The sequence below is a fragment of the Leptodactylus fuscus genome, chromosome 8, assembly GCF_031893055.1.
Source record: "Leptodactylus fuscus isolate aLepFus1 chromosome 8, aLepFus1.hap2, whole genome shotgun sequence".
Classification (NCBI taxonomy): Eukaryota; Metazoa; Chordata; class Amphibia; order Anura; family Leptodactylidae; genus Leptodactylus; species Leptodactylus fuscus.
In genome coordinates, this window is record NC_134272.1 from 16,734,426 (window position 1) to 16,758,310 (window position 23,885).

The following is a 23,885-nucleotide window of genomic DNA, read 5'->3' on the forward strand; positions in this document are numbered from 1 at the left end:
TCTACCTGACTACAAGAGCCAGGAATAGAGGTGACAATGAACCTCACACCTCCGGTGTCACTTATAGATGGCGGTGTCACAGGCAGCAGGCGCTGCTGAGCCCCTGTCTGCTCTCCATCTGCTGTGCAGCTGCATGTCATCTATTGCTCTCTGGTATCAGCCACCACAGGCTGGGGAGATACTGACTACAGATGATTACAGTCTATTGTCCCTGTGACCAGCCATTTTAGTGACATCCTTGAGTTGTATAGTTTTCAGGAGGTGTAAACCTGTCTGGAGGTGTTGCCTGTCCCCAGCACTGTATGATGGGAGTTATAATACCCCGCAGAGGTGCCGCAGCAGGACACAGCCAGAACCCAGACTATTTCTGTACTTGTGGGAAACTTGTGGTTCTTTACGTACGGCCTCAGCAAACGGGAAAACCTGCAATGTCAGATAAAGAGACAGCTGCAAAAGATGAGGAAGCAGTGGGGGAATACATGTATCTAAACCTCTTATATACTATATTGTTTGCTGAACTGCTGTATCTAAAGCCTATGGTGTGGTATTATCTGCTGAGCAGAGTATGTCACCCAATCATCTGTGGGACTGTCTGCTGAGAAGGCAGTATCACACATCATGGGATTAGATACACGGCTCAGCAGACAGTATGACACATGATAGGATTAGATACACAGCTCAGCAGACAGTATCACACATGATTGGATTAGATACACAGCTCAGCAGACAGTATCACACAGGATAGGATTAGATACACAGCTCAGCAGACAGTATCACACATGATAGGATTAGATACACAGCTCAGCAGACAGTATCACACATTATAGGATTAGATACACAGCTCAGCAGGCAGTATCACACATGATAGGATTAGATACACAGCTCAGCAGACAGTATCACACATGATAGGATTAGATACACAGCTCAGCACACAGTATTACACATGATAGGAATAGATACACAGCTCAGCAGACAGTATCACACATTATAGGATTAGATACACAGCTCAGCAGGCAGTATCACACATGATAGGATTAGATACACAGCTCAGCAGACAGTATCACACATTATAGGATTAGATACACAGCTCAGCAGGCAGTATCACACATGATAGGATTAGATACACAGCTCAGCAGGCAGTATCACACATGATAGGATTAGATACACAGCTCAGCAGACAGTATCACACTCCACCTAACAGGCTTAGATACATGAGCTCAGCAGGCCAGTGGTATCAGCATACAGAATCCCCCCGTTTCCCCCCACTGCCGTTCCCAGCCTGCCTTCTGTTAGGATGCCCCCATTGTCCTGGGATTTCTCCTCCTGGCCCCTGGCTTGCAGAGCCCGCTCCCGCCTTTGTCCTGCTGCATTCTCTGAATAGACTCTATTCTCCATGTTCCGGGGTTGCCGGGGCAGGACATTACTGTGTATATAAATGTGTCTTCAATCACAGCTGGCAGGATTAGATACACACTGGGCCCGCCGCCTGCCTGCCCGTACCCTGCAAGGACTCCTTAGCAGCACTGGCAGATTACAGGGGTTAAAGGATGCCTAATATCATATAGGTGATAACCGTCATGTGACAGAAAAGACAGAGCAAAGGTCATATTCTTCCTTGCTTCTCCATGAGGCCGGTCCCACAAGGGCTGGTAGGTAAGTGGGCACAGTCGGAGGGTCACCTACTGGCTGCCTGTCACTGCTCAGCACTATGCACTATGCTGTTTCTAGAAAGATGGCCCTGTCCTGTCAGAAGCTCTAATCAGCTCTTTCTCAGTGATATCTGTAGCTGGGAAAGCTGAGTGGTAATCTACATGGCTGCCATCGCCACTCCCATATTAATGCATTGCAATTGGGGCGGGGGTATTACTGTATCACAGCTGAGGGTTTGATACAATGTTGGCTGGACTCCAAACTAAAACATTACCTGCACTGATACACTGTAACAAACAGGACAGGGAGAGATGTATACAGCTGCAGTGATTCCTCACAGTCTGATACATTGTAACAAACCCTCAGCTATGTGTATTAGGTCATGTAAACAAGAACATGGCCATTCATTGGAAGCAAGCGGAGGTTTTGAAAATGGCTCCAAACTGAGAAAACGTCTGTGAGGAAATCTGTGTGGGGCAGAAGGTGAAAACCTGAGGACAATTTACTATAGGGGGTCCTGTATGTAGATTATTAGCTTGGTGGGTATTAGATACAGAGTGGAAATAATACAGATACAAAATGGATGCAATATGGATACGTGTGGGTAAAATATAGATACAATGTAGGCACAATATACAGTCCTATGAAAAAGTTTGGGCACCCCTATTAATCTTAATCATTTTTAGTTCTAAATATTTTGGTGTTTGCAGCAGCCATTTCAGTTTGATATATCTAATAACTGATGGACACAGTAATATTTCAGGATTGAAATGAGGTTTATTGTACTAACAGAAAATGTGCAATATGCATTAAACCAAAATTTGACCGGTGCAAAAGTATGGGCACCTCAACAGAAAAGTGACATTAATATTTAGTAGATCCTCCTTTTGCAAAGATAACAGCCTCTAGTCACTTCCTGTAGCTTTTAATCAGTTCCTGGATCCTGGATAAAGGTATTTTGGACAAACAATTCAAGTTCAGTTAAGTTAGATGGTCGCCGAGCATGGACAGCCCGCTTCAAATCATCCCACAGATGTTCACTGATATTCAGGTCTGGGGACTGGGATGGCCATTCCTCTGCATGAATGCCTGAGGATTTGGAGCGGTGTTTTGGATCATTGTCTTGCTGAAATATCCATCCCCGGCGTAACTTCAACTTCGTCACTGATTCTTGAACATTATTCTCAAGAATCTGCTGATACTGAGTGGAATCCATGCGACTCTCAACTTTAACAAGATTCCCGATGCCGGCATTGGCCACACAGCCCCAAAGCATGATGGAACCTCCACCAAATTTTACAGTGGGTAGCATGTGTTTTTCTTGGAATGCTGTTTCTTTTTGGACGCCATGCATAACGCCTTTTTTTATAACCAAACAACTCAATTTTTGATTCCAAAATGAAGCTGCCTTGTCCAAATGTGCTTTTTCATACCTTAGGCAACTCTATTTGTGGCGTACGTGCAGAAACGGCTTCTTTCTCATCACTCTCCCATACAGCTTCTATTTGTGCAAAGTGCGCTGTATTGTTACCGATGCACAGTGACACCATCTGCAGCAAGATGATGCTGCAGCTCTTTGGAGGTGGTCTTCCATTTCCTTACTATGTTCCTCACAGTGGAAACTGACAGGTTAAATCTCTGAGACAACGTTTTGTATCCTTCCCCTGAACAACTATGTTGAACAATCTTTGTTTTCAGATCATTTGAGAGCGGGCTGTCCATGTTTGGCGACCATCAAACTTAACTGAACTTGAATTGTTTTGTAGAAAGAAATGGTCCAAAATCCCTTCATCCAGGATCCAGGAACTGATTAAAAGCTACAGGAAGCGACTAGAGGCTGTTATCTTTGCAAAAGGAGGATGTACTAAATATTAATGTCACTTTTCTGTTGAGGTGCCCATATTTTTGCACCGGTCAAATTTTGGTTTAATGCATATTGCGCATTTTCTGTTAGTACAATAAACCTCATTTCAATCCTGAAATATTACTGTGTCCATCAGTTATTAGATATATCAAACTGAAATGGCTGTTGCAAACACCAAAATATTTAGAACTAAAAATGATTAAGATTAATAGGGGTGCCCAAACTTTTTCATAGGACTGTAGATACTATGAAGGTATAATATAGATACTATATGGATACATTGTGTGTACAGTATAAATACAATGAGGGTATAATATAGGTATTATATGGAAACAATGAGGGTATAATATAGATACTATATGGATACAATGTGGACACAGTATAGATATGCTCTGGATTCAATGTGGTACAATATAAATACTACATGGATACAATGTGGGTACAGTATAGGTACTATGAGGGTATAATATAGATATTATATGGATACAATGAGGGTATAATATAGATACTATATGGATACATTGTGTGTACAGTATAGATACTATGAGGGTATAATATAGGTGTTATATGGAAACAATGAGGGTATAATATAGATACTATATGGATACAACGTGGGCACAATATAGATACTATGAGGGTATAATATAGATACTATATGGATACAATGAGGGTATAATATAGATATTATATGGATACAATGAGGGTATAATATAGATACTATATGGATACAATGTGGGTACAGTATAGATAAATTCTAGATACAACGTGGGTACAATATTGACAATATATGGATACAATATAGATACTATGAGGGTATAATATAGATATTATATGGATACAAGGAGGGTATAATATAAATACTACATGGATACAATGTGGGTACAGTATAGATACATTCTAGATACAATGTGGGTACAATATTGACAATATATGGATACATTATAGATACTATATAGATTATCCATATCTGCAGGTTCTCTCCGGACCCATCAGGCTGTAGTGTGGTGTGTCAGGGCAGGTGCCATTGGCTGTCGCACCCCTCGTGCCGTCGCTCCGCAGATCCCAGGCCATTATTTCCCATTTCTATAATTGGAGCTGATTCTCCATCCGTTAATTGGGAAGTTGTGGGGGACTTCGGGAGGGGAGGGGGCCTTCTGCTCAGCCTCACCAACCCCATTGGCTCTTAAAGGGTTATTATTTGCCATTCCAGTCACGTGTGCCTATAACGCAGGGTCTTTGTTGTCTCATCCCAGTGGGGGGGCTTCTATAGAGAGGGGATGAGAGGCAGAGAGAGACCAGTTTGTCTGCCATAAGGTACAGCCGCTCCGCGTCCCCTTCCTCTTCACGCCACTGGAACACAAAATCCTGGATTTTTCCATGATCTCGCCGATTCCTGGGAGACGGTTGTGGAAGATTCTGGGGTCTTCATGCTGCTGAAGAGGAGACTGTCCACCCCCCTATTTATCAGAGCGATTAGAGGAGAGGTACGTGTTTGTGTGTGTGTGTGTGTGTGTGTGTGAGGAGACACCTCAGCATCCTCCAGGGTAACGAAGGGGTTAATTATACATGGTAAATATTCCGCCCGCCATCCGCCGGCATGATATCTACTACCGTGCCATATGCTGCATGCTGGGCGGCAGTGCACCCTATCCAGACCATGCCGTAGCGGGGCAGATTTATACCTGGCAGGGGGTGAAGCGGCAGGATGGGGGGCTGGTTACTTCATTGTTATATGCCAAACCTAAAAATCCACCCGCTGGTACTACATTTCCATCATTGTCCGCCATGTGCTCTCCATAGACATGATAATAAGCAGGCTCTTAGACTTCAGCTTTGGCGCCTGCGTCCAGCTTGTGAAGGGTTAGCTGGGCCACCAAACTGATCCGTGGGGTCATGTAAGGTAAGTCACTGGGCTGTGAAGCATCTGGACCCGACACCTGCACCACTTACTCCTTGTCTGACAACTTTGTAGGATTTATATTTATGTCTTGTTAGTCAAATTTTTTGGGCCATACAGAGGAGTGCGCTGGCGATCTGGAGCAGGCGCCCGCTGGGCTGTCACTTACCTCTTATCTCATGTATCTCCTGGTGTCTTAAAACTTTGTCTGGCTTCCAGATAGGGTCATGTTGTGTGATACAGGCATGTATACTAACGCAATATACCACTGTATGAACAGCATATGTAAAGTGCAACAGCTCAGTGGACCTATGTCCTGCTGAGGACAAATATGGGTCTATGCTCCACAGTCTTCTTTCCCTTTAAGAGGAGGTCTCTGCTACACAAGGCCTTATTCTAGTCATGGAACAGCGTTATGTAGAAACCAACAGCAACAGGTATGAAGAAATGGGGTATCCACAGCTGGACAGCGCCTCACCCCAATACCTGCAGACTTAGGAGCCACACCAGAGCCCCATACAGTGTTGTCCAAAAGTATTGGCACCCCTGCAATTCTGTCAGATAATACTCATTTTCTTCCAGAAAATGATTTCAATCACAAATTCTTTGGTATTATTATCTTCATTTAATTAGTCTTCAATGGAAAACCACAAAAAGAATTGTCAAAAAGCCAAATTGGGGGTGGACAAAAGTATTGGCACTGTTTGAAAAATCATGTGATGCTTCTCTAATTTGTGTAATTAACAGCACCTGTTACTTACCTGAGGCACCTAACAGGTGGTGGCAATAACTAAATCACACTTGCAGCCAGTTGAAATGGATTAAAGTTGACTCAACCTCTGTCCTGTGTCCTTGTGTGACCACATTGAGCACGGAGAAAAGAAAGAAGACCAAAGAACTGTCTGAGGACTTGAGAAGCAACATTGTGAAGAAGCCTGAGCAATCTCAAGGCTACAAGTCCATCTCCAAAGACCTGAATGTTCCTGTGTCTACCGTGCGCAGTGTCATCAAGAAGTGTAAAGCCCATGGCACTGTGGCTAACCTCCCTAGATGTGGACGGAAAAGAAAAATTGACGAGAGATTTCAACGCAAGATTGTGCGGATGGTGGATAAAGAACCTCGACTAACATCCAAACAAGTTCAAGCTGCCCTGCAGTCCGAGGGTACAACAGTGTCACCCCGTACTATCCCGTCGGCGTCTGAATGAGAAGGGACTGTATGGTAGGAGACCCAGGAAGACCCCACTTCTTACCCAGAGACATAAAAAAGCCAGGCTGGAGTTTGCCAAAACTTACCTGAGAAAGCCAAAAACATTCTGGAAGAATGTTCTCTGGTCAGAGGAGACAAAAGTAGGAAAAGGCCTCAACATAGAGTTTACAGGGAACAAAAAGAGGCCTTCAAAGAGAAGAAGACGCCCCCTACAGTCAGACATGGCGGAGGGTCCCTGATGTTTTGGGGTTGCTTTGCTGCCTCTGGCACTGGACTGCTTGACCGTGTGCATGGCATTATGAAGTCTGAAGACGACCAACACATTGTGCAGCATAATGTAGGGCCCAGTGTGAGAAAGCGGGGGTCTCCCTCAGAGGTCAGGGGTCTTCCAGCAGGACAATGACCCAAAACACACTTCAGGTCAGCACTAGAAAATGGTGGTGAGAGAAAGCCCTGGAGACTTGTAAAGTGGCAGCAATGAGTCCAGCCCTGAATCCCATAGAACACCTGTGGGGGAGGAGAGATCTCTTGGTGGCAGTTTGGAGAAGGCCCCCTTCACATCTCAGGGGGGACCTGGAGCAGTTTGCCAAAGAAGAATGGTCTATAATTCCAGCAGAGCCTTGTAAGAAACTCATTGCTGGTTAGCGGAAGCGGTTGTGCGCAGTTATTTTATCTAAAGGTTGTGTTACCAAGTATTAGGCTGAGGGGGCCAATACTTCTGTCCGGCCCATTTTTGGAGTTTTGTGTAAAATGATCAATGATTTGAATTTTTTTTTCATTCTCTTTTGTGTTTTTTCATTACAAGCAAAATAAATGAAGATATTACCAAAGAGTTTGTGCTTGTAATCATTTTCTGGAAGACACCGAGTATTATCTGATAGAATTGCAGGGGGGCCAATACTTTTGGCCAACACTGTATACACTGCATTATAACTATACTGCATGGTACACAGTGAGTACACCAGCAGAATAGTGAGCTCAGCTCTGGAGTATAATACAGGATGTAACTCAGGATCAGTACAGGATAAGTAATGTAATGTATGTACACAGTGACTGCACCAGCAGAATAGTGAGCGCAGCTCTGGAGTATAATACAGGATAACTACAAGTGATGGGTACATTTCTTTGTAACTGTTCTATGTTCCTAGTCAATCATTAATGGTATTTGGAGATCATATTTCCATGAAAAAAAATTATGATATTCTCCTTCATTTTCAATAAAAATGGAGCAGGCGTCCCTGGCACTACATGGGTTAATGACTGGTGCTTTCTGTACAGGATCTTGTCATGTCTTCAGTTCTTTCATTTTGATTTCTGTTCTGACTTTCATTTGTGCTGTTGATTTGGGTGCAGTCGTTGAAGGGTTAAATCACACCAAGACGTCTTCAGCGTTTCTCCTTTTCCTGCTGATGGTTTTCTCCTAACAGCATCTTCCTCTTTCCTATACATACAGATCACAGCCCCAGGCCTGACTGTGTGAACAGCGGCGGCAGCAGCAGGATGGAGGAGCTGAGCCTGGTCAGAGCAGCAGAAGACAGTAAGATGGGCGAGGACCTGGGCCGGGAGCCCTTTGGCTACGTGGGCATCGACTCGGTGCTGGACCAGATGAAACGCAAGGCCATGAAATACGGCTTTGAGTTTAACATCATGGTGGTGGGTGAGTAGAGATGTGTAAGGAGACGCAGAAGCAATGGCTGGCCTATGTCTCATGTTCTGCTATTTTGTTTCATTTTCAATGACACAGATTTATTTTTTTGTGCCATAGTTGGAATGATTTTCTTACTGAATAGTATTTTATTATTAGAAAATATTTAGAGGTGAAATATTTGCGTCGCTCTAGGATAGCAGATCTTCATTCTAACATCAGACATATAATGTGTTACATCACTGTTCTAATGATGACATCACCTTCCAATCACAGGTTACCTGAGTCCTACAATGTGTTACATCACTGTTCTAATGAGAATATTACCATCCAGGCTAACCTGTTACACAGATTAGGTGATATCACTAACCAATCACAGACTAACTTGCTACACTGGCTGTGTTACATCACTACTCTATTGATGACTTCACCTTCCAATCACAAACTAACTGGTTACAATGGCTTTGTGACATCACTGATCTAAGGTTGACATCATAAATTAGTTGACCTTACTGCTTCCATTATGACATCACCATCCAAGCACAGACTGATCTAGTGATGACATCATCATCCAACCACAGACTACACTGTAGCGTAGACTGTGTGACATTACTGTTCTAATAATGACATCATCAGGCAGGCTAACCTGTTACATGAACTAAATGACATCACTGCTCCCATTATCACGTCCCATCCAATCACAGACTGCTCTAATGATGACATCACCGATCAATCACAGACCAGTCCGCTATATACTGTGTAACATAACTGTTCTAATGATAATGTCACCAACCAATCAAAGATTAGCCTGGAGATTGTGAATGTTACATCGCTTCCCTAAAGGTGACATCATCATCCAAACTATGGTATAACATAGACTAAGTCACATCACCATCAAACACAGACTAACTACGCTACGTTATCTGCGTCGCCTCACTACGCTGATTATTATCATCCAATCACAGACTAACCTACCACGTAGAGTTGGTGATGTCATTGCTCTCAAAATGACATCACTATCTCATCACAGACCGACCTGCTACATAGAATGTGTGACACATCCTGTGTGTGTGATGTCATACACTATATGTGGATGATTCATCTGTAATTAATAATAATTCATTATAACCAGCACAGTGAGGTCACACAGATGATGCAGTATTTTAGTCTGTGACTGGACGGTGATGTCATCATGGGAGCAGTGAGATCACCTAGTCTATTGAACAGGTTAATCTGGATTGTGATGTCATTGTCTGCTTTAAAAATGACATCACAATCTGGATGAACCTGTTCAATAGACTAGGTGATCTCACTGTTCCAATGATGACATCACAGACTGAAATGTTGCTTCATCTGTGTGACCTCACTGTATTGGTTATCACCCAATCACAGATGAATCATCCACATGTCCTGTGTGACATCACTGCTCTCCTTATATCACCATCCTATCACCTAGCCACATAGACTGTATGACCTCATTGCTCTCATGATGACATCACTAACCAATTGCCAACTCGTCTGCTACATAGATTGTGTGACTGGGCCCTTATTGGGCGCGCTCATTAATATAGCAGCACTTACAAATCCAAAAAACTGGATGGTGTGAACTAGTTATCTCTTAGTCATGATTATATACCGCTCTGCCAGCTCTCCCGCCTACACAACATACTGCCGCTCATTTATATAAAGGAGAGCACAGAGAAAGCCGACGCGCGTCCCGATACATCCCGCAACTTTCGTTTTTCCCGTCTGTACTTTCTAGAAAAATAGCTCTAATGCTTGTTATGGGCGACACCACCATGGTGACACGATGGCGAGTTTGTAAAGTGATTTTGGTTTACGTAACATGATAGAAGTGTCTGTGTGATGTAGCAGTGTATGGTGGTATTAAGTGTAGTATTATGGGTGAAGTATATGGCAGTATTATCTTTACTGACTACCTATGACATTTTTTTTATGTGGGTCTGTATATTACATTATCCTGGTACTATATAGCGGTATTATATGATCTGTATAAAACAGTATTACCTTGGCACTCTATGGAGATATTATATGGGTTGTATATACTATACAGTGTTATTATATGATCTGTATAATACAGTATTACCTTGGCACTATATGGAGATATTATGTGGCCTGTATATGACAGCATTATATGGTTCTGAGCTATTCCCCAAACCTCCCTGCCACTTTCCTGCCACGATGTGCCTATGGTCAGTACCAGAATTTTTGGGGGTAACATTGACAATTGGGTGTTACTATTCTTTTTGTAATAGGGCTATGCCCTGATGGTGCCCTATTATGGCTGACAGTATCATAGATAGATCAGGAGAGGCGTCAGCTCATGTAGAAACCTAGAGGTGAATGTAGATCTTCTTTCCTTTTCTTCTCCATCTTGCCTAGACCACCATAATGACTGCAGAATTTACTACTGCGACATCTTTGGCCCCCGATTTTGCAGCCACCCCGAGCTTCTGTAATAAATATAAATTCAGACCAGACACCAAAAATGAAGCAGACCCCAGATCAGACCCAAAATAATGTCAGATCTCAGAATAAACCCATAAGATAATTCAGACCTAGACTAGCCTAAAAAACCGCACCAAACACCTTAAATAGAAAACCTAAACCCCATAAACTATGACAGTCACTAAATCCCTCTAAACAAATACAGACCCCACAAAGGGCAACACGGTGGCTCAGTGGTTAGCACTGCAGCGCTGGAGTCCTGGGTTTGAATCCCACCAGGAACAACATCTGAGTTTGTATGTTCTCCCCGTGTTTGCATGGATTTCCTCCCATTCTACAAAGACATACTGATAGGGAAAAATGTACATTGTGATCCCTATATGGGGCTCACAATCTACATTAAAAAAAAATACAGACCCCACAAATAGCTGCAGACCCCAAACCAAACCTCTATATAGTAACTGGGACCCCTCAAATAAATTCACACCCCAGACAAGACCACATAAATAAATACAGACCACAGACTCCCGTACTCAATTTAGATCCCAGATAAGACTCTGATATAAATTCAGACCCCAGACCGAACCCGATAAATAGAAACCGGAAACCCCATAAGCTACTACAGTCACCAGACTCCTCTAAACAAATGCAGATCCCTAACCAGACCCCGTGAATAAATACAGATCCCCGATGAGACCCCCGAAATAAATACAGACCCCAGACCAACCCCCACTACATAGTGATCCTAAACTCCATAAGCTATTACAGTCCCGGAGCCCTCTAAAAAATTACAACCCCCCCCCCCCAAATAAATAAAAACCTCAGTCAAGACCTGATAAATAAATTCAGACCCCAGACCAAACCCCAGAAATGGAAACCATAAACTATTACAGGCACCAGACTCCTCTGAACAAATTCAGACCCCTGACCAGGTCTCCTAAAACAATTCTGAGGTTAGACCTAAGACTGACCCTCCCAAATTGTACACACCCCTGACACCTACTTACAGTCATCCAGACTTCAGGGCCAGCACCGATCTGGTCATGTGACCACCACCATTATAATTCAGTCCACCTATTATACGGCCAATGGATCAAAGTATCATGCTCAAAAATTTCAGGACATATTTATGGCCATTTTGGGTTTAATATATAATTACTGTATATATCCCATGTATGGATTGTAATGATGTTCTCCATGATGAAGACATGTCCTACTATTTCTAGGTCAGAGCGGATTGGGCAAATCCACACTTGTGAATACTTTGTTCAAGTCAAAGGTGATCCGCAAAGCTCCTGGCGCTGGTATTCCCAAAACGTTAGAAATGAAAGCCGTCAGCCAAGGTGAGATCTCATCTGTGCACCCTGGCACCAAACCATGGAGATGTATAGTGTGACCCTAGATTTCCCACTGACCGTCTTTGCTCTGTCCACCTGCAGTGATCGAGGAGAGAGGGATGGAGATGAGACTCACAGTGATCGACACACCAGGATTTGGAGATCAGATCAATAACCAGAACTGGTAAATACAATATTGTGAACTGTTGTAGATGTATCTACAGAAAAGAGTATTCTGGAATCAGCTGCCAGGAACCTAATGCTATTCTAGCTCACTCTGGATGTATCAGGAATAACCTGCTATACTGTGATCTGTTGCTATAGAACTATCCTATGTATAGCTTTTCCATCAGTTCTAGATATGTGCTCCAAGATTAACAAAATCGGGAGGTTTAAAATTGTCATTGTAGCCTGTTCTAGACTCATCATAAGAAACTGGGCCTCCATGACTCTTAAACCCACAGTTCTAGACCACTACTAAGGTTTATCTCACAGCTTCCTGTTCTAGATCCATCAAGTCCAATATGAGGTTCTAAAGCTATTGTGGTCAATAGTCTGAGACTAAATAATGTAATCCATGGCTAGCAGAACACGGGTTCTGTATGTCGCTATAACCTGTCTGTGAGTCTTTACAGATTATTCTAGAACCATTTTGAAGACCTGGACCACTATCTCCATCTAACTAGAAAACTCCAGATTACTGTTATAGACCAATCATGAGAACAATTTGCCTTCAGAGTTATGAAACCTGAGGCTCTAGAAGGATGTCACCTGTTCTGGAGTCTAGATATTTTATTGTGTCACTAGAGCATCTTCATCTGGGTTCTAGATCGACCAAGAAAGCTGCTCTAAACTCTTGTGATAATCTTACATTCTAGGATTACAATAATCTTGCTTATATATTGAGCTAAGTATTTGGTTTTTCTTGAGTTTTAGACCTAAATCTAGACCTGCACTAGATCTAAAAAACTATAGTTCTTGTTCTAGTCCTGTCATAAGCAGTGGCTTGACTGAAGCCTAGTCCTTGAAGGAACAGTGACTAATACAGGTCCAGAACAATATAAAACAGCTATGTTCTAGATCTCAAGTATAAAGATAGAAGGTTCTGGATCCACATGTAATTGTTGCACATCAAGGCCTAAATACGTAATAGATAACTCTTAGTATTAGGATTTTCCCTCATTGTATTCTAGCTGGGACCCAATTATCAAATACATCCATGAGCAATACGAGAAGTACCTGAGAGAGGAGATCCTGGTCAACCGCAAACGCCGAATCCCAGACTCACGCATTCACAGCTGCATCTACTTCATCCCCCCTACAGGCCACTGGTGAGTAGTGTGATGTAGTAAAGATGGGCAGCCTGTACCCCCTGCCTCATGGAGGGGGATTCCTAAAAGTCAATTATGTCCTTTATTTCACTGTGAAATTCTAGCTTGATTTTGTCACCTGCAGTACCAATTTTCACCAGCACATTAGAACTCCTTAATTTCCATAGACATTGATGAAACAGCGCCCCCACTTTTGGGTTCCATTGCATTTCATAACTTTGCTCTTTGGAAAGTAATAACTATAGAATGTAGAATTTGCCTTGAAGTGCAGAAATTTTATGTCACTCAGTAACATGAGCGCTACGACCAGTCAACTTTCTAAAAATGGTAATAACGTCCTTCACCGTATAGCGTAATCACTTATTACATTGCAGGCTGAGACCGCTGGACCTTGAATTCATGAAGCGCCTGGGACGTATTGTGAATGTAGTTCCCATCATTGCTAAAGCGGACACCCTCACATTGGAGGAGAGGGAGGAGTTCAAACAGAGGGTAGGTATATAGCACAGCCTGGTCTGGATATATATATATATATATATATATATATATATATATATATATATATATATATATACCGCCAGCATGGGTAACCTATGGCTATATGTCCTTTCCAACACGAACATCAAGTGGAAAGAAAATATCTGCACTTTCCAACCCCCGTGAGTATACAGACAAATGGAGGGGCCCGTCATGTTGTATTGACCATGCTGCACCCTAGTTGTACAGCAATGACCTGCCAGATACAGTTGGCATTGGAAGATATTCCCTTAAAGGGGTATTCTGGGACTATGATATTGAGCTCCACTTCTCAGGCCAGTGATATCACATCAATTGGTGACATGACCGTGCCATAGTGAAATGGGCTGAGCTGCAATACCATGCACAGCCACTATACTATATGAGGCACTGTGCAATTAATATCATAGTCCTGAAATACCCCTTTATCATTACCATGTCTCCTACAGATAAGGAAGGACCTGCAGACCCATGGAATCAGCGTCTACCCCCAACCGGAACTGGACGAAGACCCCACAGAGGCTTTACTGAATGACAAGATCCGGGTGAGCAGCCGCCTAGTCATACAGTACATGTCTAGTATGGTAGTATATATTTTCTAAGGCCTCGTTCACATCTGCGTCGGTAATCTGTTCAGGTGAGTCCACATGGGGACCCCCCGAACAGACTACCAAGGCATTGGAAAGCGGTGTGCAGTGAAAGCACGCGGACCCCATAGACTGTAATGGGGTCCATGTGCTTTCCGCATGAGTCATAAGGACAGGAAAGTAGATCGTGAACTACTTTTCTGTCCACATGTTCTGTGGCACACAGATCCCATTATAGTCTATGGGTCCGTGTGTTTCACTGTACGCTGCTTGCCAATGCCTTTGGTAGTTCATTTGGGGAGTCCACATGCGAACTCCGAATGGATTACCGACGCAGATGTGAATGAGGCCTAACATGGGAGGTTATGGCTGACCTGTACCTATACAGTGTCATATATCGGAGCCTTCCATCAGTGGTATATAATGGGGAACACTCGCATTATATACATCTCATGGGAGGCTCTGACATGATGTGAAGAAGCCGAGGCCTAAGGCTAGAGCTGCTGTATGACGCCACTCTCTGCTTGCTTTTAGTTAATGGAAACATGCTTGTAGCACTTAGTTGAGGGTTTGTTACAATGTACCAGCGTAGTCAGTCCTCTCTAAACTTACCTACACTGATACACTGCAACAAAACCTCAGAAGTGTAAGCAGGATATTATTATATGTTGTATTTTGCTTTTGCAGGAGAAAATCCCATTTGCCGTCGTAGGAACAGACGAGGAGCATCAGGTTAACGGCAGGAGGATCCTGGGACGGAAAACCAAGTGGGGAATCATAGAAGGTGAGGCGCCCTGAGACACCCCGTCAGTCCTCCTCCTCCTCCTCCTCAGTCATTCCACAGTTAATCCAGCATTAAATAATAGTAAGGGCAGCACCATGCTCTCCAGGCACCAGTATCACCAGTCCCACCAGTATGGGAGCTGCTTCATTCTGCTAACACCTATGGATTAGTAGCTGTGGGTGTCAGATCCTCCCCATAGTCCGTCCATTAGCTGCCCGCTCCCCCCTGCAGCGGCTGTCTGCAGCATCTGTTCTCCATCACAGGGGGGAGCTCTGCTGGCAGGTCAGGAGGAGAGCAAGCGATGATGGAGGCTTTCCAGCTGCTGCCTGACATGAGCATGTAGTGCTGGAGAGAGACATCGCCTACCCTATAGGACGGCCATAAAAAACATTGCCCACAAACCATATACATTGACATGAGCTTAGATACAGGGATACCCCTTACATGTGCCAGTGGGTATCACAAAAGTCAAAACTTGTAAACTAATTATGGGATTACTTCCTGTAAGACGGGGAGGGGGCGGCATTCACATCCAGCTTGGACCCCGCAGACCTCCATTGTTCATGTGGGGGAAGGATCAGCCAGGACTTAGAAGAGCCCCATAGAGCAGCCATGTCAGGAGGGACGCCCACAAAAGGGCTATTATTATAGTGGGGGAGGCTCGTTTGTTATGTAAAGGTAGCAAATGCTTTGAAGTTGTAGCCCTGTAGATGGTGTCCCTGCTGCAAAGTGTGAATAGATACAAAGCCAGACTCCTCATCGGTCAGGATTCCCCCATATATTTCCCCATATAACGCTCTGTGTGTTTCTTGTTGCAGTGGAGAACACATCACATTGCGAATTTTCTGATCTCAGAGATTTGCTGATCAGGTGAGTGAAATTTTTATTTTTGCAAATTTCAGAACTCATTAAAAAATATTTGACTGAAACCCCTATATCGTGTACCAAGTGACACTATTCAACATGTATGTACATGTGATTGATACCTGCATGGTACTGTATAGGATAAGTATGGAAAGGGTTAAAGGGGCTTTACAGGACTTATTTTACTCATAACCTATCGATAAGCACTGTGGTCTCTTCCCTGTGCCGATGACATCACATACATCAGTCACTTGGTACAATGAATGGGCCAAGCTGCAATACCAAGCACAGCCTCTATGATAAGTACGGCGCTGTGCTTAGTATTCAGCGATGAGGCTGCAGCGCTCTATGTTATCAATCAGCTGATCTGTGCAGTCCTGGGTGTCAGACCCCCACCAATCACATATAGATAAGCTAAGGCTACTACTCATCATGGTAGAGCTCAGTGGAGTGAAATCACCATCAACCTCTCCTGCCTACCGAGACTGAGTGCTGGTAAATACCGTATATCTGAATATTGATTTAATTATTTTTTTTTAATTAGACTATCTTAGTAGTAGTGCAGCCGCAGGCTCCGGGTCTCTGTAGTATATCCTCAGGCTCTGTGTCTCTCAGTAGTACAGTCTCAGGCTACGGGTCTCTGTAGTATATCCTCAGGCTCTGTGTCTCTCACTAGTATGATCTCAGGCTCTGTATCACTCATTAGTACATCCTCAAGAGTTGGGTCTCTCAGTAGTGCAGCCTCAGACTTTGGGTCTCAGTATTACAGTCTCAGGCTTTGCGTCTCTCTGTAGTGCAGCCTCAGACTTTAGGTCTTTCAGTAGTGCAGCCTCAGGCTTTGTGTTTCTCAGTAGTGCAACTTTAAACTTTGAGTTTCTCACTAGTGCTGCCTCAGGCTTTGGCTATCTAGGCCTAGAATTTCTAGTCAATCTCTGAACCAGAAATTGTAGCCCCAGGAGCAGAAATCATAACCATGACCTGATAGTGAGCTTGTTACAATCCAGATTTTGACCCTTCTCACTCTCATCCTCTAGATCCAACCTGCAGGACCTGAAGGACATAACCCACAACATCCACTACGAGTCCTATCGGGTCAGTCGACTGAACGAGAAGATGAACGGCACTCCAACACAGCTGAAGGAACCGACCAGCCTATGAGTGATGGGTAATGACTCCAATAGAGTGCCTGTCTAATGGACATATCGACTCACTGCCGGTCTTACGTCACCAACTCAGCCATGTCACAGAGACACCCAAGACAATGGTGGACTCACCAGGATGAGCTCCAATGTATCTGTCAACACTGCCGATCAATGTCACCAACATATCCACACTGTGCCGACCACCACAACTTATTGACGGTCTGTGCCAGAGATGCCAGTCACTGCCACCACCAGCCAGAGTATTCGACACACCACCACTCAGTCATGGTCACCGTCAATAACTCATACAACTACTTGTCAATCATCTCTTAGTCAAACCCAATGGGTATGGGTGAGAGTCAAAGACACGTCAACCCAAACTGAGTGACATACACGAGTGCCTCGAAATCTCACCAGTACCCCATGTTCTCTGAAGAAAAGCTGGTGGACATCCCAGTGTTGGTCCATTAAATAAACTAGAGGACCATCGGTGGTCACCCAAGTTCTCATCTAAGCTTATGGATCCACAGTCAAGCTGAATGTCTTCATATTACTTTATCTGAGTTCTGGGGTATCAATCCAGCACCCCCAGTCTGTGAATGATACCTAAGCCTAGTGCTTCTCTATCCTGAAGGTATGCCCAATACATCTAACATATACCATGACTGTCTGGCTGGCAGGACAACCCTGGACTGGTCAATAAACTCAACCACCCCATTGCCACCAGCTTATATCACTGGCACACCAACACATTACTGGTCAGACATGACTGACCCCCAAAGACTAAAGAAACCTGAACCCACCGTATTCCTTATATATCAAATCTACATTGTCCCATGGGCAGAATGTATACACATTATTACACCAGTTTGTGCCCACTGGTTGGTTAACCCAACAGCCCCTCACTCTACCATAGTAGCAATACACCATTGCAGTATCGACCAAAAATACATACAAAAGAGACTGCCTGGCGTGTGACCTGCGACATTTCTATTTTCCTAAGATGATTTGTATATGTTTCTATATAAAGGACCAAGACTGTAAGGAGAATAACCTGGAGGATATGAGATCTGTATGTCGCCGCCCTCCTGGGTGAATAATGTCTAGACAGTGGAGAGATTCTTCTGTGGAGAGACCAGACTTTAACGTAAAAGAGAAAAAAAAAACACATTTATATATAAAGTTACGTCACAGAATTGTTTCCTCCAGATCTTTATAACATTTTATTTACGATATGAGAATCTTTCATCTTGTCTGTTTTCTATGTAAAGCGAAACCGGGTCCATATCTTATATCTACTATTATTTTCTATAAGTGTTCCCTGAGTCTGAGATTCTCCATAAATAAAATTTATTTCAGACCAGACCGAACGTGTCTCCATGATATGTCTACGCTGGAATAATACTGCCCCTGTGTACAAGTATATTACTACTGTAATACTGCCCCCTATGTACAAGAATATAACTACTATAATACTACTCCTATGTACAATAATATAACTACTATAATACTGCCCCTATGTACAAGAATATAACTACTATAATAGTACTCCTATGTACAAGAATATAACTACTATAATACTACCCCTATGTACAAGAATATAACTACTATAATACTGCTCCTATGTACAAGAATATAACTACTATAATACTACCTCCTATGTACAAGAATATAACTACTATAATACTGCCCCTATGTACAAGAATATAACTACTATAATACTGCTCCTATGTACAAGAATATAACTACTATAATACTACCTCCTATGTACAAGAATATAACTACTATAATACTGCTCCTATGTACAAGAATATAACTACTATAATACTGCCCCTATGTACAAGAATACAACTACTATAATACTGCTCCTATGTACAAGAATATAACTACTATAATACTGCTCCTATGTACAAGAATATAACTACTATAATACTACTCCTATGTACAAGAATATAACTACTATAATACTGCTCCTATGTACAAGAATATAACTACTATAATACTGACCCCTATGTACAAGAATATAACTACTATAATACTACTCCTATGTACAAGAATATAACTACTATAATACTGACCCCTATGTACAAGAATATAACTACTATAATACTACTCCTATGTCCAAGAATATAACTACTATAATACTGCCCCTATGTACAAGAATACAACTACTATAATACTGCTCCTATGTACAAGAATATAACTACTATAATACTGCCCCTATGTACAAGAATATAACTACTATAATACTGCTCCTATGTACAAGAATATAACTACTATAATACTGACCCCTATGTACAAGAATATAACTACTATAATACTACTCCTATGTACAAGAATATAACTACTATAATACTGACCCCTATGTACAAGAATATAACTACTATAATACTGCTCCTATGTACAAGAATATAACTACTATAATACTGCCCCTATGTACAAGAATACAACTACTATAATACTGCTCCTATGTACAAGAATATAACTACTATAATACTGCCCCTATGTACAAGAATATAACTACTATAATACTGCTCCTATGTACAAGAATATAACTACTATAATACTGACCCCTATGTACAAGAATATAACTACTATAATACTACTCCTATGTACAAGAATATAACTACTATAATACTGACCCCTATGTACAAGAATATAACTACTATAATACTACTCCTATGTACAAGAATATAACTACTATAATACTGCCCCTATGTACAAGAATATAACTACTATAATACTGCTCCTATGTACAAGAATATAACTACTATAATACTGACCCCTATGTACAAGAATATAACTACTATAATACTGCTCCTATGTACAAGAATATAACTACTATAATACTGACCCCTATGTACAAGAATATAACTACTATAATACTACCTCCTATGTACAAGAATATAACTACTGTAATACTGCATCCTATGTACAAGAATATAACTACTATAATACTACCTCCTATGTACAAGAATATAACTACTCTAATACTGCTCCTATGTACAAGAATATAACTACTATAATACTGCTCCTATGTACAAGAATATAACTACTATAATACTGCCCCCTATGTACAAGAATATAACTACTATAATACTGCCCCTATGTACAAGAATATAACTACTATAATACTACTCCTATGTACTAATTTACATTTCACCTCTTCGCCTTCACTACTTGCAGTGTTTTCATTCAGGGCAGGGGATTTGGATCTTTATTTCATTGCAGTTCCCAGTTTGTTCACCAGATGGCGACAGTTACCACACTATCTTTTTATTTTTTTGGATGATTCTATTGAAGAAGTTGTGACATTTTTGGGCAGAGCTTTTTTAATATTTGCTTGTATAAAGGAATCGTTGGTGAATTCCTGCGGTTTCTGAGAGTTTTCCTCTGTAAGTTACAGGTCAGGTGTTAGATGTGGAGTCACCCCGTCCCAGTTATTTGCAGTATACTGTGTGGGTGCTGAAAGCGGTTGTCCACAAATATAAAGAAAAACATGGCTACCTTCTTCCAGAAACAGCGCTGCTACTGTTCACAGGTCACATCTAAAGGCCCGTGTACACAATGTAACTCGGCGCTCATTCTGACACGTAAACTCATGTCAGAGTCAGCGTTTCAAAACAGAATCCCATTGACTTCAATTGTGTAGCGCGCGTAAGACGGAAGCCATTGAAGTCAATGGGATTCTGTTTTGAAGCGCTGACTCTGACACGAGTTTACGTATCAGACTGAGCACCGCATTGCATCGTGTACACGGGCCCTAATATTGCAGCTCACCGTCAGTAGAGCTGAGCTGTAATAGCTGACACAACCTGTGGACACGGGTGGCGCTGTTTGTAAAGGCATCCATGTTCTTTCTAATCCTAGACTGTTGCAAGATATCTGTTTCTGGGAAAGCTGAGTGACAAGTATTACCATAAGTACAAGGTCTGTCTAATAATGCAGGGTCAGACACTTAGAATATCATATTGTGATCCCTAGATGTGGTCAGGCAGGGAAATAGTTAACAGGATTATAGACATGGTTGTGTAATGTGACAGGGCGGGGCACGGCATCTCAGCGCTGTAATAATTAACCGCCAAGTGGTAGAGCAGTCAGTACAGTGTGTGCCGCCACCTGGAGCAGCTGTACATAGAAGTCACCGTACGTTAGCACTGATCTCTCTCATGCGTTGCTTTGGCCCTATGTCAGACTCCACTGTCTCTCTGGAATTCTATTCACGAACCAGAAGGCTCTGGATGGACAGCGCTGTTAAGGAACATGTCTGAAAATTGTAGAACAAGTCCATATAAACAAGAGCAATGGCTATGGGGACTTATTATGTAGCTGGTGAGACCTGCTGGGATCTGTAGTACACCTAACAACCCTGAGCACTAATCAAACCAGGCCCATGTCATGTGACCTTTCATAAATACCGCTAAACCTTGTGCAAGGGTCCATTCTCCACCCTGCACCTACCATAAATGAAGTGAGATAAGGAAACTTTGACCATGAGAAGAGGCTCTGAAGTGACGCCATTGTGTAAGACCAGTTGCAGACGACTTTGTGCAACCGGCCGAGGGAGTTGTCCGGACTCAGGCTCTGATTGTCTCTAACGTGTGTCAGTCTTCACTGTCATTCTAGAATTCTATTTACGAACAAGGATCTCAGGATGATCAGTGCTACAGGCTCCATTTAGATAGAGGGGTATTGCTGTGTATAAAGTGAATTTAAATGGGAGCCTTCTGGGTGCTGGTGCAGTCCTGCTCACACAGCGGCATTCACATTAACCATTCGCTGCATAGTCGCTTCATAAAATACAAATTGGTGCAAAATATTCTGGGAAAGGTCTGTGCCCCGGAGATATAATTCCCCGTCATCATGATACACTTAAGTCAGGATAATAATAATAATAATATAATAATACATTTTATTTATATAGCGCCAACATATTCCGCAGCGCTGTACAATTTATAGGGTTCAGATACAGACATACATAACAAAGAACGTCATTTCACACAATGGGACTGAGGGCCCTGCTCAAAAGAGCTTACAATCTATGAGGTAGAGGGGGTGACACAAGAGGTAGCAGGGGCGGTATTGCTTATACAGTGTTCAGACAATTGTGTGCATTAGGAATTGTGATAGGCTTGTCTGAAAAGATGCGTCTTTAGTTTGCGTTTGAAACTGTAGAAGTTGGGAGTTAATCTTATTGTCCGGGGTAGAGCATTCCAGAGAAGTGGTGCAGCTCGGGAGAAGTCTTGTATACGAGCATGGGAGGTTCTGATAATAGAGGATGTAAGTGTTAGATCATTGAGTGAGCGGAGAGCACGGGTTGGGTGGTAGACAGAGATGAGGGAGGAGATGTATGGAGGTGCGGCTTTATGGAGAGCCTTGTGGATGAGAGTAATAACTTTATATTTTATTCTATAATGAATAGGCAGCCAATGTAGTGACTGGCACAGACCAGAGGCATCGCTGTAGCGTCTAGCCTGATAGATGAGCCTGGCCGCTGCATTCAGAATAGATTGTAGAGGGGAGAGTTTAGTGAGGGGAAGACGGATTAGTAAGGAATTACAGTAGTCAAGGCGAGAATGAATCAGAGAGACAATAAGTGTCTTTAGTGTATCTCTGGTAAGGAAAGGGTGGATTCTGGAGATGTTTTTGAGGTGGAGGTGACATGAACGTGCGAGTGATTCAATATGAGGGGTGAAGGAAAGGTCTGCGTCAAATATGACCCCGAGGCAGCCGGCATGCTGCCTAGGAGTTATAGTAAGGCCTGAGACTGCAATGGATATATCAGGGACAGATCTGTTAGATGGTGGAAACAGTAGTAGTTCAGTCTTAGAGAGATTTAGTTTCAGATAGAGCGAGGACATGATATTAGAGACAGCAGAGAGACAGTCACTGGTGTTCTGTATGAGTGCAGGGGTGATGTCACGGGAAGATGTGAATAATTGGGTGTCATCAGCATAAAGATGGTACCTGAAGCCAAATCTGGCGATGGTTTGTCCAATGGGATAGCAGAGATGACTCGAGATGATCCATGAGCAGCGCCATACTGATGGTTTCCATTCCGCAACACAGCTCTGAGGAAGTGAAGAATACAGAAGAAATGACAAGACACGTCCAGCTCAGCTACATCATTCTGTACAGTTCATGCAGCGACACCAGGAAACAGTCATGGCTGCTGCACAGAATCGGACTGGGGTGTCTAGGGCCCACCAGTGGAATTGTTTCTAGGGGCCCACCACCAGAACCCTGCAGACCAGCGATGCCGAGACAGGGCAGCTAAAGGTAATACCATCTCGGGAGCCATGCTGCTCACCCGCCATACAATGTGCAACAACATACTACCTAAACCCACTGCTACACTCTGTATGGAAAGTGAACAGCGCTGCTCCTAGACATGTTACCATTACCTGTAGCCACGCTGTCCTGGAAGAGCTGATCTGCAGAGGTCCTGGCTGTTGTATCATCACAGATGTAATATTGATGGCCTATCCTAAGGACAGACCATCAATATTATAAAGATGGATAAATCCTTAAAGATTTGTCCAGGAATTAGATCAACCCATGTGCCTGGCGGGAGGTGTAAAATAAAAAAT

General features: G+C 42.8%; 1 protein-coding gene across 3 annotated transcripts in view; it reads left to right on the forward strand.

The window, feature by feature from the left end:
* Window positions 1-18,648, forward strand: part of SEPTIN12 (septin 12) — a 69,374-nt gene extending 50,726 nt beyond the window's left edge. The window contains exons 1-10 of one of the 3 annotated variants that reach the window (XM_075285400.1): window positions 1,623-1,653; window positions 8,074-8,277; window positions 11,961-12,077; window positions 12,174-12,255; window positions 13,265-13,402; window positions 13,777-13,894; window positions 14,368-14,463; window positions 15,193-15,289; window positions 16,108-16,159; window positions 17,188-18,648. In XM_075285400.1, the coding sequence (XP_075141501.1) occupies window positions 1,626-1,653; window positions 8,074-8,277; window positions 11,961-12,077; window positions 12,174-12,255; window positions 13,265-13,402; window positions 13,777-13,894; window positions 14,368-14,463; window positions 15,193-15,289; window positions 16,108-16,159; window positions 17,188-17,311 (1,056 nt within the window). In that variant the 5' untranslated portion in view covers window positions 1,623-1,625 and the 3' untranslated portion in view covers window positions 17,312-18,648. Of the gene's footprint in view, window positions 1-1,622; window positions 1,654-4,498; window positions 4,999-8,073; window positions 8,278-11,960; window positions 12,078-12,173; window positions 12,256-13,264; window positions 13,403-13,776; window positions 13,895-14,367; window positions 14,464-15,192; window positions 15,290-16,107; window positions 16,160-17,187 lie in introns of those variants that run through there. The other 2 variants (XM_075285401.1, XM_075285399.1) reach the window with 2 other exon arrangements.
* The last annotated feature ends 5,237 nt before the right edge of the window (window positions 18,649-23,885 follow it).